At 39.6% G+C, this 19,514-nt stretch overlaps 1 protein-coding gene across 2 annotated transcripts in view; it reads right to left on the reverse strand.

Moving 5' to 3' along the window:
• Positions 1-136: 136 nt before the first annotated feature.
• LOC149104274 (uncharacterized) overlaps positions 137-19,514 on the reverse strand; it is a 31,106-nt gene continuing 11,728 nt past the window's right edge. For both annotated transcript variants that reach the window (XM_089271997.1, XM_089271996.1), the window contains exons 3-6: positions 19,312-19,426; positions 18,411-18,524; positions 16,968-17,489; positions 137-2,230 (exon numbers count right to left, since the gene is read on the reverse strand). In XM_089271997.1, the coding sequence (XP_089128123.1) occupies positions 1,884-2,230; positions 16,968-17,489; positions 18,411-18,524; positions 19,312-19,426 (1,098 nt within the window). In that variant the 3' untranslated portion in view covers positions 137-1,883. The remainder of the gene's footprint in view (positions 2,231-16,967; positions 17,490-18,410; positions 18,525-19,311; positions 19,427-19,514) is intronic.

The following is a 19,514-nucleotide window of genomic DNA, read 5'->3' on the forward strand; positions in this document are numbered from 1 at the left end:
GACCCACGGACCCTTCATACTGGTCTCTATGAAGTTGTGGGGAACATTTTCACGAATATATAAAGCTTTAGATAACGCACCGGCATAAACCTTGGAAGTGTGACTATTTTTAATTTACCTTCAATAATATCACAACTTCTTCCACTAAAGGGTTTTTTATTTTTCATTGCGTGACGGTGAAGTCCACCTATAAGTTTAGCTAGTTACATGCATTAGCTAGAAATTAATGTTGAGTTTTCCTAAAAGGAAAACTTAAAGAATTTGTAATTAGTTTGATTTTACTGCTCTAGTGGTAGTAAGGCATAAATTTGATCATTTTTCAAGCAACGATAATTATAAATTCTTTATAATAACCAGTATCACAAAGCCAACAGACAGTACCAAGAGATTATCAAGGTAAGAGAGTGAATCCGTCATATAGGTCCTCTAACTAAGGTAATCCCTCTTAAGTTATTTTTAGACATTGTACCCAGTTCTTCCGCAGATAATACTCGCACGTTGCGTGGATGTTTTCGTGGAGGATCTGTTTATGTTTCGTTTCGTTTCGTTTCGTTTCGTTTCAAAGCAAAGGAAAACCTCCAACGCTGTAGGGATTTCTTCTTTGATATTTGATTACAAACAAAGGAGCTTCGTCTCCGTTATGTTTTAATACATTTCGAAACTTTAATAAGAGTTTGAATAAGAGACGAATGTCCTCTGCACAAACAATAACAACTGAATTAACGGCAGAGAAATGAGTAGAAAAACGAGTGCAAAGCAAACAAACGCCCAAACACAAGCTAGGTAATCGAACAAACAGGTGGTCGAAAGTGCAGGAAGACGCTCGCTGCCTAAGTAGCAAAAGCGGTTTAAGTAGCAACGGCAACAACGCCAAAGGCAACATCGATTAAAAAAAAAAAAAAACGACTTAATATCCAACCTAAGAATCTCGCGAGAATTTAGATTCAATCACTTTGTCTATACTGTCAGAAATATCCCAAACAGAATACGTAAGGCAGCGTCAAAATTCGAAAAAGAAGTTTTAAAACTTAGCCATCGTATAGTTTACTTTCTCTTGAACATGCAGAATGTGGCTATTTTATGTTGTTGTTTCGTGACCTTTTGTAAACAACAGCGAAGAAATGAACGAAGAATTATAACGCACGCTTACACAGCCATTGTACTGGTTGCAGTTACCGTTACAGTTTGCTTAATTAAACTCCCTAAAACCGAATAAACAGCAAAATAATGAACAGCCAAACGAGCACAAAACAAACAAAAGCCCGGCCGAACAAAAAGACGGTTGAGAGTGCAGAAAACATCTCTGCAATGAAACGAAATCAAAACATATAAAATAATCTTCCCGCCATTTCGTCTCAGGTAGTTTCGAGAAGTCGCTTCGGCTGTCCACGCATCGCGCGTGTAACAGCCCCGGGAGAACTGAGTACCATGTCTAAAAATAACTTAAGAGGGATTACCCTAATTAGAGGACCTATATGGGAGATCCACTCTCTCACCTTGATAATTTCTTGTCAGTACAGATAGCTAGAACCTTCCAGAGAGCAAATGAATTACCAAATGTGATATATATCCAAGCAGTGTAACCTGACGTCTTATCGACTATTAGGACTATTACTACAATGGTTTGATGACTAATAGCTCAACGCTTGTTGCTTTATATTCGACTGAACGCTTAAAGACAGCTGTGCAAGAGTACACTTAATGCTAGACCCGCAATAAACCGTCTATCCTTGTTCCCTTAATTTAGATGTGGACTGGAGAAAAATTATGGCTAGCTATTCCAAAGAAAACAAAATCAACTGTTCGCTACGAGGTCATGCAAGCAATACATGTTTTCTCTTGATATTGGACTAAACAATTTGTGTGGCAGGTGGTTTGATTCTCTACAGGAAAGTTATGGTCACCTGACCATGGCCAGTTGTTTTATAACAGCATTCATTGTGCTGATTTATTCCAATATTATAAGATCCACCACCTCCCGCACAGCTGTCCCATTTATTTTCTCCACTGCTTCCACCAGAGTACCCTCCTCCGCCACCAGCACCTCCACCGCCTCCTATTCCAAAAGCACCACCACCGCCACCAAACCCGCCGACAGCATTGTTGCCCAATGCTCTTCCCCCCACTCCTCCATGTAAGAATCCCTTACCACCTTCTCCACCATTTCCCATAGTACCACCGAACTTCCTTGAACTTCTTCCACTAGAGTAGAAACCGCCACCGCCACCACCTGAAAATAGAAAAAAAAAAGTGTGTATGTATGCATTTGTTGATTATGACTATAGCTAGGGAAACGTGGTTGCAAACGTTTGACAACGATAAAACTTGTTGTAGCAGATTACACTACGGTGGTGTTCATTGGGTATATATCTGATCTGAGGTCCCTTGTTTATTATGAGTTAAATGAGTCAATGAGTCAATGAGACAATAGTAATAGTAATAGAAATGTAGTATATAATAGCATAATAGTACATTACCATATAGCATATTGTAATAGGAACCGTGTTGGGATCCATTTTATTTATCATTTATATTAATGATATTTCGAGAAATATTATGTCAAAGACAAAACTCTTTGCAGATGATATGAAGGTGTATAGGATACTCAGGGATACTAAGGAAGATGTAGAAGAGCTACAGAAAGATCTTACTCCCCTGGAATCTTGGAGCAATGACTAGCAGCTGAAATTTAACACTGATAAATGCGAAGTGATGCGTATTTCTAAAAAAGAATGATTACTCAAGTCCTCAATATCATCTATGTGGTAACCAGTTGAAAACTTTATCGGAAGTTAAGGATCTCGGAATCTACATTACTTAGAACCTGTCATGGAGTATGCAAGCTAACAAATTTGCAAATAAGGCAAATATTGTGCTTGGATTCATAAGGCGAACGGTGGGTCCTAAAAATCCTGAGTAGTTTTTAAAACTTTATAAGAACCTAGTACGTCTGATACTCGAGTACTGCTCTCCAGTTTGGTGTCCGCACCTTAAAAAAGACTCAAACACCTCGGAGAAAGTACAACGTGGAGCATCCAAATGTGCCCTTGGAAATATTGGGCGACATGCCTTACGAAGAACGCCTAGAGCTCCTTAAATGGCCAACACTTGAACAAAGAAGATTACTTTCGTCGCTTATCGAGTGTTATAAGACAATAAATAGACGTAATGAACTTGATCCATCGCCATATTTCACGTTTGCACATGATTTTCGGGCCTTAAGAGCTAATCACCGTTTTAAACTTAAGTTTGTATCAGCAACTTTAAATAGTTTTAAAAATTCTTTTTTTATAGCATAATTGATAAGTGGAATAATCTGCCAAAGGAAATAGCGGAGACGGAAAATTTGAATACTTTTAAGAACAGACTGAGACGTCATCTTGCAAATTTTTCTAGTGAACACTGAGTTCTTTTATTGTGTGATGTATTATATATATAGTTAGTATTTTAAACAATTGTAAATAATTAATGTCGTAGTACTTTTGAATACTACATTACATTATATGGCTGGCTTTCTGACGCCTGTGGCTGAGAAACACTCGCCCTGGTACTTGCACGCCGGCATGCAAGCATCGGTAGAAAACAATATCTCATCTAAGGCTTGTTATTTTGAATAGCGCTAGGAGAGTTTTCTTTTCTATTCAACCTTAAATTCCAAAAATTTGGAAATGGGGACAAATGGTACGGAAATTAAATTTTCCAAAAAAAGCGGAAATTATTGAATTTCCGCAAAGCGAACCATTCAATCGAAAATATCGGAAGGAAAATTAAATTTAGGACAAAATTCCGGGCAAAAATTTTTCGAAAATTTGGATACGTCTCGCGAGGTTGTTCTTGTGTTCTTAATTAAATTCCAGAAAATGCTCTTCCATTCGTCAATTTAAATTTCCAGAAATTCAAACCGGAATTTTTCACGGAATGGAAAGTGCCATTGGTTTCAGTTTGGTGCGTGCTTTTTTAATTGTTTCTTTCTTTAATTGTTTCTTTCTTTAATTGTTTCTTTCTTTAATTGTTTCTTTCTTTAATTGTTTCTTATTATTATCTCTTCATTGCGCCTTACTCTCCAAAGGGAGGTATTGGTCTTGTTACAATAAACGTTTGAATATTAACTAGGACAAAAAAAAAATTCATAGCGCTTATTACATTTGTGAATTAAGAGTCCCTGTCCATAAAAATGGGAAATAACTCGGCAAGGGTCGAAAATTCGATTTCGCTCATATTTTCATGGTAGATAGGCTAGGGCATGACAAAAACTACTGGATAGTTTTTTTGGCAAAATATCCTTTTATTTCAAAGAAATATGCAAATTACCAAATTCCGTTAAAATCGTCATTTAACGCACCATTTTATTACACACGTTTGAGCGCCTCGCATGCAAAACCACATCATTCTTCCGTCTTTAAAACACTCAAATATTTTTGTGCAATGTTTAAATGTGTACTGGGTTGATTTTAGGGAATGTTGAGTTGTCTTTTTGGGTGCAAAATAATTAAATTTCGAAGACAGGTATTTCACTCACTTAAAAGTACTTCGTGAATATAATTAATTTTCACCATGTGCGAAGCCTTCAAATGGATCAATTTTCTGGTAGTTGAATCGCAGAAGGATGGTCTACAGATTCCTGTAAAAATTTCTTTGGGCAAATGATTGTGAGCGACGCGAGAGCTCTTCAAAGTACGTCAAAAATGCAAATATTTGACCATCCATCGTCAAATTTCAATTTACGGGTTAGACGTATGTTTTAGCATGCGCCACACGACTTGACCTATGTTAAGTTGAAATAGACACAGAGCTGATAATTTCGAAAGCCGATTTGACGTGTTTCTAGTCGATCTCTCTCTTTTTGTCTGTTTAATTGTGTGTCCATCATTGCCATGGCAACCTCAAATTTCATGTAGGTCTGGCCAAAAATCAACGTTTTTGACACAATTCTGTTTTTTTTTTCAGTTTTTTTTTCATCAAATTGCAGAAATTCATGAATTTGTACTTTTCATAAGCATCGTGGCTTGATTCTACGTTAAATTGGAGACCTATGACTGTTTAAGAAAATAGTAAAGATAACGGCTGGTCAAATGACGTCGTTTGAGGTCATATGACGTCATAACCAGCAAAAATGGTATCACCTTGTAGAGCAAGCTCAGAGATTGCTAATCAGCGTAATTTTGTTTCGCTGTGCCTTACCAGAACGAGAACCCAGGGAGGGGTTTCATCCACCCCCTCCCCCCACTCACTTGTGCTACGGTGGGGTATGAGTTAGCTTGTACGTCCGAGGGTTAAAGCAGTTTTAATTAATGCTCGTAAACAAAGCTGTTGAGAGGCGAAGTTTCCGACATGGTCGCTTTGCAGAGCATGCCTTTCAATGGTTTCTTTAATCAGTTTTGCCAGCCCCGTTTTTTGGTTACTGGCTTAGCCATATGTCATCGAGTTCGTAAGTAAGTCAGTCAGTCAGTCAGTCCGTCCGTCCGTCCGTCCGTCCTTCAGTCAGTCAGTCAGTCACAGTCGGTCAGTAAGTCAGTCAGTAAGTAAAATATTCCGTGACATTTAGAAGTTTTCGGAGCAGTCTCACGAATTGAGACCGAAAACATCTCGAGATTTTTAAATCTCGAGATGTGAAATCGATTATTGAAATAATCGATTTTCGCCTTTAAAACACCAGTTTTAATGAATTAAATAACTGCTTTTTACAGCTTAGAATTGTTCTTTTTTTATTGAATGTCACATTTCCAGTAAAACAAATTCGAGTTTCGGGTGCAGTGTAGGAGAAACATGACCGCTGCGAAGTCAAGACGTAGGACATTGCGGACTCGTTTTCCCACGCTCCTCGATATGACCTGACATCGTTTATATGTTGGTAAGTAGCTTTCATGGAATGTTGCCAATTGTTCTCGAAGAATCTTGCAGGATTTTGAGCGGTTTCCGAAAGGTTTTTTTTTTATTTATCGGTTGTAAACGCATGTCACTAAAACTGGGAACTGGGAATGGGAAACAGGAAACGGGAGTCTGGGAACGAGTGTACAGCGGTAACCCGTCTGAGAATTCAACATGGCGAACAAAGGAAAAGAAAAGGGAACAAATGCGAGGAAGTGTTATGGTTGTAAACGTGAGTTTCTATAGGCTGTGCCCCAGAGTCCAATATGGTACTGGGATAAACAAAGCATGAAATAGCGCCTGCGGAGAAAATTGAATCGGTATTATCACATGCTACCCCAATCGGTCAGTACAAAATGCAGACTGCAGACTACAAGACCGCAGACCGGGTACACAATGCAGACTGCAGACTGCAGACTGGGTACAAAACACAGACAGAGAATAAAGACTGTTTTTCGTCTGATACGTGACAACATGTCAGGATCTAAAAACATACCGAGTGTCACGCACTCTCTTCTCCGTGGTCATCTTTCACCAACATTAGCATATTAGCATTATTGTGGAATATTCCTTTCTCGTTCTTCATATATATTGTCTTTAACAAAGCGGCCAGGCCAGAGGTTATTTATCCGCTGCTCACCTGATTTTCCAGCGGACTTGCCGATCTCCGAAAGGCCGCCATGCTAGCTGCGAGTGCGAAGACAGCGGACGACCCACGTTCAAAGATGGTCATATGTTATGTCACTTGTCCTCGATATCATATTGCGTGTTGCTACTTTTAAATATTGATGTACAGCTCACGCACAAAGTGAGAAGATATATATGAGTAGACTATGAAGGCTTGACATTCTATTTAAAAACAACTGTGGCCTTACCGGTTGGGGACGTAGCTTGGGATAATACCGATTCGATTTTCACCGCAGGCAGCATTTCATGCTTTGTTTGTGATTATCCCAGTACCAATCGGGCTATACTCTAACAAGAACGTACTAGGCACATGATCTGGGGGCACAGCTGGTAGAAACTCACGTTTACAACAGTAATACTTCTTCACATTTCCCCAAATTGTTCCCTTTTCTTTTCCTTTGTCCGCCATGTTAAATTCTCAGGCGGGTTACCACTGTACACTCGTTCCCAGACTCCCGTTCCCGGTTCCCGGTTCCCGGTTCCCCGTTCCCCGTTCCCGGTTCCCCGTTCCCCGTTCCCAGTCCCGGTTCCCCGTTCCCCGTTCCCCGTTCCTAGTTTTAGTAACATCCGCTGGGAAGGGTAATGTGACAACGAAACGTCCCAAACTCTCCAGATTTCTGGCGTCTTACAAAATTTATACAGTGTTTCATGTGTCTGGTTGTTTCAAGTTCAAGTTAGGTTACGCTGTTTACCTTTCATAATGTCTTCTCGTTTAAACGAGTTTTGATATCAATATCAATTTGAAGTGGTTTCGTGGAATATCTAAAAGCGAAAATTATCTACGATCATTGTTAGCCACGGAATAAGACCATGCTAAACTGGGTCTTATAAACTGAGTTAAATTCAATTATACGTTGACTAGCAAACGTGACAATCTTACTTTTCACGCGAACGTTTGTAGCTTGATACTTTTTTTTCCCTCGTAAAGGTATACAACAAGGTCAACAAGATCCCCTTGTTTTCTCGAAAACTTAAGGGCTATGTGCTTTTTCTTCAGTGCTGGAGATAAATGGTATAAAGTTAAATATCTGGGGAAAAATGGAAGAAAATGATATTTTTCAAAGGGCTAATTATCATTTCACGGATAAGTAAAAACTAATCTAATTATCAGATAGTCACGTCTGACATGTCGAGTCACGGAATAGCGCGTTCTTATTCTGTTGCAGCCGTTGCAGTCAAAAACCTCCTCAAGTTAAAGGGCCATTGTCACGATAAAGCGCATGCGCGGTCTTGATTAATTCCATTTTTTTTAAATCAATAGAAATCGTAATATCACGCGCGCCGCCACAAATTCGCCGCGGGTCAGCTTAGAGTTTCACGTGTCTTTCGATAATCTCTTTATTTGACCTTTTATTTGTAAAGAATATTTATCATGTTTATCATGTTTATGTTGTGTGAAGGCCGTGTCCGTTGAATACAAGCCCATAAACTTGCATGCAACTCCAACTTACATGCACATCTGCAATTATATAAAGTTTCCATTGCTCGTCCTTCCGTCTTTTCTTCGTTTCTTTTTTCTTTTTCGAAACAAGACGGCTAGAGTACAAAAGTAGCTTTCGTCTCCAACCGTTTCAAAAACCCCGTCTCGAGGACATCGTATTTCTCGACGGTATTTAACTCAAATCACAGAATATGCTGTTTAAATAACTAAGCAGTTCTTCAATATCAGTACTACTATTTTAACACACTGCACAAGGTCAATGGAGAAGGATTTATCTCACAAACATCAACTTTGAAAACTATTCCGTCGGATAACAAATCAAGTTGCGGCAACAGCGCAGAAGGGTGTCAAATGCCCTTAAATACACAATGATATGAGAAGCGTTTCAGCGAGAACCTACATTACAAACTATTTTCAACGACTGACTCTGGAAAGCTAGTACACCAACTTACCACAAACGCCTCTTACATTGCGTTTACTGAAACCACCCAGACAATGAAAACCAATCGAATGGCAGAACTGAAACAGTAGATTTCAACATTTTCAAATCCAGCCAATCAAATGCCCAGTTCAAAAAAATGAAATCTCAACTTGTTCGTTGTGATGCTTACGCAACTACGGTATCTGTTAATAAAGGCATGTACTAAAACCCGAAACAACGAAACGAAACCACCGAAACGAGTAAAATAGTAAGTAAATAAATAAAAAAGTTTAAAAAAAGCCTTGATCACTAGCACGTTACTATGGCAGCCGGATCTCGTACCCAGATCGTGCTCTTAAGCCACATGTGTGACATCGTGACATCACAAACCTGAAAGGTGAATGGGCGCAAGCGTGTCGAGCAGGAAGACATCGACAAAAAGGTGGGTATTTTCACATTCTGAATGGTATTCTAGCTAAAACAACAAATCTAATTTCAAAGAAAGGTTTTCTGGTCGTATCGTGGATTCTTAGACGGTGGCGAATCGAATAGTCTTTTCGAGAATTCTTCATTCTTCTTCATTGTTCGTGCGAACCAGGTCTTTCTTTAATACTCTAAAGAAAAACGAGGGCGACTTGACAGGCTTTACTCATATTAACGTCAGGCCTTCGTGACTCCTGTAGTTCTCAAAGTAATTTCTTATTAGGCGCTCAGCTCTTCACGGATGTTCTTGAGATTGTGTTTCCGTACATCCTGGGCTCGGCGTTGTCGATTCGCCACCGCCTAAGAATCCACGATACGACCAGGAAACCTTTCTTTGAAATTGCATTTCTTGTTTTAGTTAGAATGCCATTCAAAATGTGAAAAATACTCACCTTTTTCTCGATGTCTTCGTGGTCGTCGTCGACACCCTTGCGCTCATCCATCTTTCAGGTTTGAGATGTAACGATGTCACACATGTGGATCTGGGTACGAGATCAGGCTGCCATAGTGACGTGCCAGAGATTTTTTTTTTTTTAACTTTTTCATTTATTTACTTATTATTTTACTCGTTTCGGTGGTTTCGGTCGTTTCGGTGGTTTCGTTTCGCTCGTTTCGGTGGTTTCGTTTTGGTCGTTTCGTTTCGTTGTTTCGGGTTTTAGTACATGCCGTTAATAAATTATCAAGCTCAAGCCGCTAGTACTTTCGCGTTAGGAAATATTGTGTTACTTTACTTTAGATTTTACATTGACAAGCGTGGTAAACTCATTAGATTGACCGTTTTCCACTTTTACGGTTGTCGTTTAAAATCGTAGGATAATAGATTTTGACATTTTTTTACTAAATAAATTCCGCTCCTGCTGTCTGTGCGTGTTTCTATTTTTACACAGCTTTCGCCGGTTATCCACCACGCAGTTCTCGGAAAAACCATCGCGTTCACTGTCTCAGCTGCTCTACATTTCGGAGTTTGAGTTTCCTTTTTGGGTTATAAGTGTATTGAAATAATATCTTCATGGAAAACTCAACCTATTTTTTTTCCGCGTTGTACTATCAAAGTCTCAGCGTGTAAAATCACACAGCCAAAAACAAAAGACGATAGCGCCATGCATAGGAACCTCTCCTGGATGAAAAAATCGAACAGGGCCGTAGCCAGAAACCAATCATGACTGACACAGTGTCCAAGAGATGAGTTGTGACTGAGGCAGTGATCATGGTTTAATTCTATTCCTGGTAATTTAGTGTTTTTGACGACTATAAACAACAAAAACGAAAAAAATGACTGAGGCAAGTGCCTCCATTTGCCTGTTACTAGCTACAGCCCTGTCGAAGATATTTCGCAAAAAGAATTCAGGTTACAAGTCCATTTTTGTATCAAGTTAACTTTTCATTTCTCCTGCTTGAAGTTCGCTTTCAGCTTCTTTCAGTTACTTCGAAAATAATACCTTTCCAATTCGAACATTTCGAACCTGTGCACATGCGAAAGTGCTCAGAGACCATTTGAAGGGTTTCTTTTAAACAGCCGTGACAATACAGTGTTCAAACCCTACACCACGCACTCTATTGGCAATATATATTTACGAGTGACACTCTTACGCAGCTTTTCTTTTCATGTATTTCCTAAACCATTCAACGACCCCAGAGAAAGTGCGGCATATGATTCTTCTTAAACTCGCAAGCACGCGAAACTACTAACGGCTTGAGCTTGACAAGTTATCATAAATTAAAGCGACACCGTAATCGCGTTGGTATCACAACGAACCAGTTGAGATTTCATTGTTTTGTACCGAGCATTTAATTGGCTGAATTTGAAAATAGGCCATTTGATTGGCTGGATTTGAAAATGTTGGAATCTATTGTTTTGGTTCTGCCATCAGATTGGTTTTCATTGTCTGGGTGGCCCCCGGTTTCAGTAAACGCACCATAACAAATGTCATCAAGTACAAGCGCCTTACAAACGACTTATCCACGACGTAAACGAAACAGACAAACGGACTTCCAACAGACGTATTTAATTTAACTAACAATAGACGGATCTCTAACAGACCGATTTGACTAACAATAGACGGATCGAAACCGACCAATGACCTATGACAAACTTTACACGAGTCTTACAGCCAATACCATTAAGGCTAAACTGACCCATCACTTTCAACAGACCAGACTTGTAACGCCATCGACTGACAAGCACTATTATTATCAATATACGCGGCCAAATTGAAAACCGCCCTCTTGAAAACACGCGCTTTGCGGGCCGCAAATGACTCCTAGCGGGCCGTTAATGTATTAACGGCCCTGCAGCTGATTGGTTCTCGGTTCATCATCCGATGAATATTAACCAATCAGGTTACGTTTATTGACGCGGGAAAACCATTCAGGTGCGAACAGCTTGCGTAGTGAACGTTTGCCGTTTGGAAATTTCATTTTAAAATGGAAGAACTCCCAAATTTTCAGCTTTTTTCTAGTCAAAACTCGGACTTAGACAACGAGCAACTGCATGAGATTGAGCAAAAAGCTCAAGCGAAAAACACCAAGAGAGCAACTGAGTGGGGAGTAAAAAAGTTCGAGAAATGGTGTGAGAAAAGAAAAATTACAGTGGATCTCAAAACAGTAAGTGCAACGGACTTGAGTGAAATTCTGCGAAAGTTCTTCGCTGAAGTGAAAACAGAGAAAGGCCAAGCATTAACTCCAAGTGCATTGACTGGAATTAGAGCGGCCATTCATCGCCATCTAACCTGTGTTCCACTCAGCCGAAACATAAACATTTTGCAAGACAGCGAATTTATGTCTGCCAACAAAATGTTTGAAGCGAAGGCCAAGCTATTTACGAAAGAAAACAATGCGAAACCAAAACACAAATCATCCATTCAGTCAGGAGACATGCAGAAATTGAATCGATACTTCATGGAAGGGCAGAACACGGACGGCGTTTGGAAAGATGCGGAGAAGTTAGTTGAGTTTATTTGGTTTTCGTTGTGTTTTCATTTTGCTCGCCGCGGCAGAGAGGGATGGCGGGAGCTTACAAGGCAGTCATTTGAAATAAAAACTGATGACACTGGAGCCCGTTACATCACCGAAAAACTTACTGAAAAAACTAAAAATTACCAAGGAGGCGCTAAACAGTCTGAGCAGTCATACTCGGATGTTCGTATGTACGAAACTTCAACTGCACTTGATCCAGTGGCTGCGTTTGAATTTTACCTCGGCAAGACTCATCCCGACTGTAAGGCACTGTTTCAGACTCCAAGCAAAGCTACCACCAAGAATGTAAACTTTGCAAGCACCCGACACTGGTACAGAAATGAGCCTATGGGAAAAAATACTATCAGCAAGATGATGGAAAGGATTTCCATCAAAGCAGAGTTATCGGAGCGGTACACGAATCACTGCATTCGTCCATCGACTGTCACTTCTTTGTTCCAGCGCGGTGTGGACGCAAGGAAAATCTGTGCAATCACAAAGCACAAAGATGAACGGAGCCTCTCCCACTACATCAGCGAGACAACAAGTGCACATAAAAGAGAGTGTTCAAAGATTTTAAGTGACACATTTCAGCCACAACTCGCTGTTCAGCAAGAAGCTTCAGGAATCACAAGGCAAAATGTCGCGGGCCCGTCAGCCGGTCCTAGCTCAAACTTAAACCCACAGTCTCTTCTCCAAAACCAATTTATTTCCTCGGCACAGCCGTACCAAAATTGCACCCAACATATTCAGATTGGAACAATGAACATTTATCACGGAAAGTATGAAGAACCGTCGCCATCAACCCGCAAACGCCGCCGAATAATCGAGAGCGATGATAGCGACTAAAAGCTGTAACTTATTTGATGAAATTAGCAAAGACAGTCTGAGTCCATTGCCTGTAAACGGGAAGACTATCATTTTTTTAAATGTAAACTGTCTTTTTGCTAATCATTGTTACCAATCTTTTTAAAACTAGATTATATTTGACATTTTATTGTAAACAAAAAGGAATTTTATTTGGCTCTTGTTTAGCTGTTCGTATTGTAGCAACAACTTTCCATACCATAGTTTCATGCTACATCTCTGTTAAACATTTTTTTCTTATTAAATGAATTTGTACGATTTGGCCTTGTGTATTGATAATAATGATAATCGCATGACTTTTGTCGGTCATATAGTTTATTTGTGTCCCTCGTAGCATCATTTGCGCCCTTGCGCTTCGCGCTCGGGCGCAAATGATGCTACTCGGGCCACAAATAAACTATATGCCCTCCAAAAGTCATGTGATTGTCCTATTCACTGGACTTTGAAGATGACTTCTGTTCAGGCCTCGAAAGGTCAGTCACCAACAACAGTTCTTTTCAGAACTACCCTCACCCGGACGATCGACGATCACACGATAAGAACTAAAGAACGTTTTGTAAGCTACACCTGTGATGAAACAATTCGATTTAATTTTTTTTGCGCCGTATATCGTAACCAAACAAACTTGTTAGATTAACATCATAAAAGTGTACATGACATGAAAACTAATTTCTGCTTATTTGAAAGGCCTTTCAAAATACAGAAGATTGGCGTTTTTCTTTTTGAAATATCTTTCTTCGTTTAAGAGGTATTAACGTTTTTCTATTATGCTAATTAGACTAGTGATTATGTCATAAGGTTTGCAACTAAAAAGTGGTAAAATACGGAATAAGCGATAATCTCTGGAAATATTAAACCAGTGTTCTTTAAACTTGGCACCGCAGATGTGCCACTTTAAGGGCCCATTAACCGATCTTTTCGAGCCGTTGCTAAGGAAAATTTAGTCTCATATAACCTCATCATTTTTAGTTAGTTCAGAGTTATTTCAGTAACACTAGTGATGACGTCATCAGGCCACGCCCATGGTCATGTGACTAATACAGAAAAAATGCAAAAGCTCCTAGGCAAATTACTTTATCGGGATTTTTTTCATTGATTTAGCACTTTAATTTAAATCCTCATTACGCTATGCATCGATTTTGTTTCATTTCTAAAAGGCCAGATTTTGAGAGCATTTCAAATATTGAAAAATTCGTAATTTTTTGAAAAAAGCATGATTTCGAAAAAGGAATGCATAGCTATGTTGCCAACATTGGCTTTAATCGAAATTCGTCGAAAATGGCTGGATTTAATGAAAAACCGTGTTTCCTTTAGCATTTAAAGAAACCGGAAGTGCGCCCGATATCTATTGGAAGTTACCCTATTAGCGCGTGCGCAATTTACACTACCAGCGCACTTCGGTAAGATCAAACAAAGCCACACGGAGTTAGTTTTTCTCTTTCTATTGCTCTTATTTTTCTGTCTGTCTCTTATTTTGTCTTTGCTTGTACTTTTTTTACTTTGCATTTTGCGAAACACAAAGAAAAACATCTAAAATGTATGCGAATTTGCAAGTTTTTGAGTTGTTTTTATTTTCCGTGCTCAGGCTGACGTAAGTGACCGGAAGTGAAATTTCACCTCCTTAACAACGCGCACGAGCGCGCGCATGAATCGGTTAATGGGCCCTTAAGCTTAATAGGATAAGATTTCTACCATCTCCAAAGGATTTTTTAGTTTTCAAAAAGCTTTTAGCTCGAGTTATTGAAGTCGCCGTCCTATACTAAAAATACACATCTTAAGCATTTTTTTGTCTGTGGCAAGATGAAGGGAGTCGCGAAGGTTTCCCGAGTCCACTGCCGTATCTCCCGTCCCCGTAATATTGCGCATAGTAATGCAGAAAACATATGTGTCAAGCACTCAAATTTAAAAACAACACTTTGCAATAAACCTGAAACTCTGCAACTCCATTTGCACCATTGTGGTTATACACTGTCCGGTAACCACATGTCTTCTCTGAGGGCTTCTGTTTCTCTTTGAGCTGACTAGCCCAGAACAACAACAAACAAACAAGCAAAACCGAACCAAAAACAACAACAACAAACGACAAAAAAAAAATAACAATGATAATAATAATAATAATAACAACAACAACAAAAAAACCAAAAAACAACCAAACAAAAAATACATTTGCATGTGTTGGTGCCTGCACAATAAATACTCCCAGAAGTTTTTTTTTTTTTTTTTTTTTTTTTTTAATATAAATTTTACTTACGGTGTAGGCTGCTTCAATTTCAGTTTAATTCAAAATACGGTACAAAAAAGAACGTGTGAGAATTTTTCAATGGCTAGCCTTACATACGTATGTTTCGTCCCTGCCAAGGGACTCATTCGAGACTCGTCACCTTTCAGCTAACTCGTCAAGTTTCGTGTTTGAAGCCCCGCTAGCATCAAAATGATGGTGGCAATCTGGCCTTATATCACATAAGGATTCCCAACTGCATAATATGCCATTCAACTTGAAAAAAGTGTGAGAATTTTAAAATGGCTAGCCTGGCTAGCCTGGCTAGCCATTACAATAAATAACGCATGATTACACCTTAAAAATTGCACGCTGGTCTCATTTAACAGTAGAGTGAAAGCTATCGAAAGATTTGAGGTATATTAAGTTAAGGTTACCGTATACCTTCAGGGGTGTCTCGCGTGCAAGCGATGTAGTGCGTGCAGTTTAAGCTGTAGATACCTAAACCCCTACATCAAATTAAAGCTTTTTGAGCTGGCTATCAAACTATACCAAGAATTTCGTTGACTGATAAAATGAATTGTCGAATCTTTCACGACCACTAAATGCTAGCGCCCGAATCACCTTTCGAAAGCTACAAGTCAAAGCGAATTTTGTTTTTCGCCAATTTCATTTTTTCCTCGGTTTCAGGGTCCAAAGCGCTTAAAAAACGTGTCTGCGTTTAGCATCTTCAATTGCAGTAAAAAGTTACAGAACATTTTCGAAATAGGATCAAAAAAATGTGAAGTGATCGTACAAAAATCGCGCTCGAAGAAAAAGTATTTCGAAATTAACAATTCGCAGACAAATTTTTGTAGTTTATATGTTAAACTAGCTACTGTCCAAATTTGAGGGCAATTGAATAAATTCCCTTTGAGTAATAACTCTTTAAAGTGTCTGCTTGAAGCGAAAAAGTTATTCGAGAAAACAGCGCTAAGGAAAATCTTCTGTTTCGCAAACAAACTCCGCCGACAAACCCCTTCAACTGGGTTCTCAGATAACTGAGCCAATCAGTGCAGGGAAAGTTTACTACCGTCAACCTCCTGGTGAAATTTATGCGCGAATCGCCAAAAAACCCTTGTGTTTCGCAATGCGCTCAAGGCGCCGAAGGTGGAGAGAGAATTTTTCAGTAGCTCGGTTTTTCTTGAAGCTCGTCTGGCAAAATGGGAAAGACTAACAAGGATACGAACGCTAGAGTGGCTGGGCGAAGAAAACAAACAAAAGAAGGCGCGGCGGAGCAACTGTGTGTGCCGGTCAACTGTGCACGGATAATATTTCAAATGGCCTCAATGAGTCCGACGATTCGTCGATATCGGACTCATCAGAAGAGTTTCTGTCAACATCCCTGTTATTGCTGTCAAGTTCCAAAATTTTCACAGAACCTTTCTTTTCTCTTACCACAAATTTTTTGCCCGCCTTATACGATAGCTATAGCTTCATCCGCGTGGCGAACTTTCGCTTCTTCAATCAATGATGTATTTTCATTCGTTCTTCGCTGTTTTCGCTTTTTCGAACTGGTCCATGTTTTTAACGTGGTCTATGTTTACTTATAGAGTTACACCTAATACCAAAAATGTTTGGTAGTCACAACAACAATGCTGATCAACTGAGTAGTCAATTCGTGACATCCATACAGCTAGTGCCCGCGAAAATCGTCTCGGTTGATTGCATAATATACGCGCCATAGGGCTGTCAATCAAGAGGTAAACTTTTACTTCCAGCGAAAACGTAAAACCACCATTTCTCCGCCGGTATTTAGCCTTTTTTATTTTTTTTTTATTTTTTTTTTTTTAGAAATTAGAGATTATTCGTCGACCACTACTTTGACCCAAAAATCCAAATTTGCAGAAAATTGCCGACCCGAAGGTATACTGTAACCTTAAGTGATCAAATCAAATAATATGTACATGAATTATCATTTGTATTAGCCCAGCTGAAATAAGTCTGGTGCCGGTGAAATGAAGGTGTTCAGTACAATACACCCTTACCTGAATTACCATTATCAGCAATCTGTGCACCATATCCATTACTCCCTCCTAACCATGATTTGTACCCAGGATTCCCTGTTGTGTTTGTGCTTGCATCACACCCAGCTTGTCTTGTAGTGATTCTCTCCATGCCTCCTCCTCCTCCAGCTACTATCAAAGGCGTGCTGCTTCCTCTCACTACAAATGTTCCGCCACCGCCTCCAGCCGCGTAATCGGCACGATTGATTCCTCCTTCTTGACCAACAAGGATGCGTACTATTTCACCTCTTGCTAGGCTAAACGTTCCAATCATTCTTGCTCCTCGTCCTCTATACTGACCATTGTTACTCTTTGTACCATACCCCCCTGCTGCTCCTACTGCTTCTATTCGGTAGTCAGCACTGTACGGCACAGTCCAGTGTTGTACACCGCTGGACAGTGTAACATGACTTTCATGATCCTGACCTGTGTAGTGACTTCCTATCGATGTTGGGCCATATCTTCCACTGGCACCAAGATTTGTAAAGATAGCTCTGAAACCGGCTATGTGAATAAAAAAAGGAATATTGAAAATCATATCAATAGTAGCAAATTCCAATATTACACCTGTTTATAGGGTTCACTTCGCCTGTAAACAAATTCCCAATTGGGTCATAGGACGTATATAGGAACTAGGGCGAGCGGAGCGTGCGGACATGCTAAGTGTAACATTAACTTTTGTCTTTCTGGTCCAATACATAGAAGATATTACATTACCACACGGGTTTACGAATTTCATCTTTCGAGTGCTGATGGTATCTCTCAGGAGTGAACTGTGCCTCATTATTACATGAATTCCTTTATTTATTATTTTCTCGGAGGAATTAGCTATGCAGCTACTCTTGTAAATCTGAGGTAAAATAAAATTGATGTGTGTGTGTGTGTGTGTGTGTGTGTGTGTGTGTGTGTGTGTGTGTGTGTGTGTGTGTGTGTGTTCCACTGAATCCCGGTACACAGCTGCACGTGAAGCCATTCACTCGGTCGGTGCAAGTTCCATTGTTGAAACAGAGGTTACTAGCGCATTCATCGATGTCTAATTCGAAATAAATAAAAAGCAAAGAAAAAAAAAAAACATAAAAGCAAATACGAACAACGTCATTGGGTATTCTAGCATAGGATTTCGTCGAAGGAAGCATTTTTGGACCCAACATTTCATCGCCTTCAATTTTTAGTGTCATAGCTTTAAATCCTTCCCCCCGATTGCAAAACACAAGATACAAGCGAGGTTGACTTTATAAGTGTGTCCAGAGTTAAATAAATTTTACTCCACAGAAGTACTTGTGGTGTTTCTGTAGCAAAACGGCTCTTGAACCAGAGTTGTTAGTTTAAGCTATTATGTTACAAACTGTGCTACAAGTCTCGCGATTCTCCTTAGGAATGCTACACGCAAACTCTCTCACGAATTTCATGAATAAAGACACTAACCTATTTGACACCGTGTTCCTCCGAATCCCGATACACAGTTGCACGTGAAGCCATTCACTTGGTCGGTGTAGGTTCCACCGTTCAGGCACGGGTTACTAGCGCACTCATCGATGTCTAATTCCAAATGAAAATATTAAGAAAAACAAAAAAGTAATAATTTATAACAATTTAAAAATTCTGAAACATGTCCGATTATTTAGGGATCCTGGTGTTTCCTTGACAACTGGTTACTCACACAAATGTTTTTCTGGACTTACTAGCAGTAACTATTGCCACCTTTCTCGGTGGTTTTGTAACGTCTTATTTACAGTCCCATGTTGTATTCTCCATGTACTGTTGCCATATTTAACATAATGACTGAACAGGTGGCTAAACAAACATTATAACACGAACTGGATCTGTTCGCACTTTCAGTTCTGGTTTGAGCTTGCGTATGAATAACACCTTCTTAAAACAGCATACAATTTTACTGGTACGTTTTGTATTTCGCAAGTACAGTTACGTAAAACTTTTGTAAGAGACGCTGTGGTATCCGAGCATTTTGTTTAATTTGACAAGAACGACTTTCATTTGTGTCCACCCACGCTCTCGTGCTGGTGCTCACGAGTATCTTCTAAATATCCTGAGTCACATCGGTAGGTTTCAATTGAATTTAACAATGGGGGCTTTTAGATTTTTGCATCTTAAGATCCTCATTGAGCTTCCGACTTACACACACAAGTTTGATGGCCTCATGACTGGTTTAATTGTGAGTATAAATGGTAAAGTAGCTCCGCTTTGTCTATTTGTTTTTTCTGGAACATTTTTCCGGTTCAGTTTGGGTCACATGTATGACCGCAAACCGAATTGGACTCTACTCAGTCCTGTCACTGTTTTTCGTTACAAAAAGCTAGAACGTTACCTCTTTCACAATGTTTCCCTGTGTATCCCTCGGCACACACGCACACATAACTGTTCTTCTCGTAATGTGCAGCACACTTTCCATTGTTTTGACAAGGCAAACTGATGCATGGAGACTGAAAAAGAAAAGAAAATGATATCCTCGTGCCGAGCAGTTATACCAAGTTGCTCTGTCGGCTCTGTTTTAAATGCTTATTACTTTCC

Source organism: Orbicella faveolata, unplaced genomic scaffold, assembly GCF_042242905.1.
Source record: "Orbicella faveolata isolate gen_17 unplaced genomic scaffold, um_ofav_v1 contig_34, whole genome shotgun sequence".
Classification (NCBI taxonomy): domain Eukaryota; kingdom Metazoa; phylum Cnidaria; class Anthozoa; order Scleractinia; family Merulinidae; genus Orbicella; species Orbicella faveolata.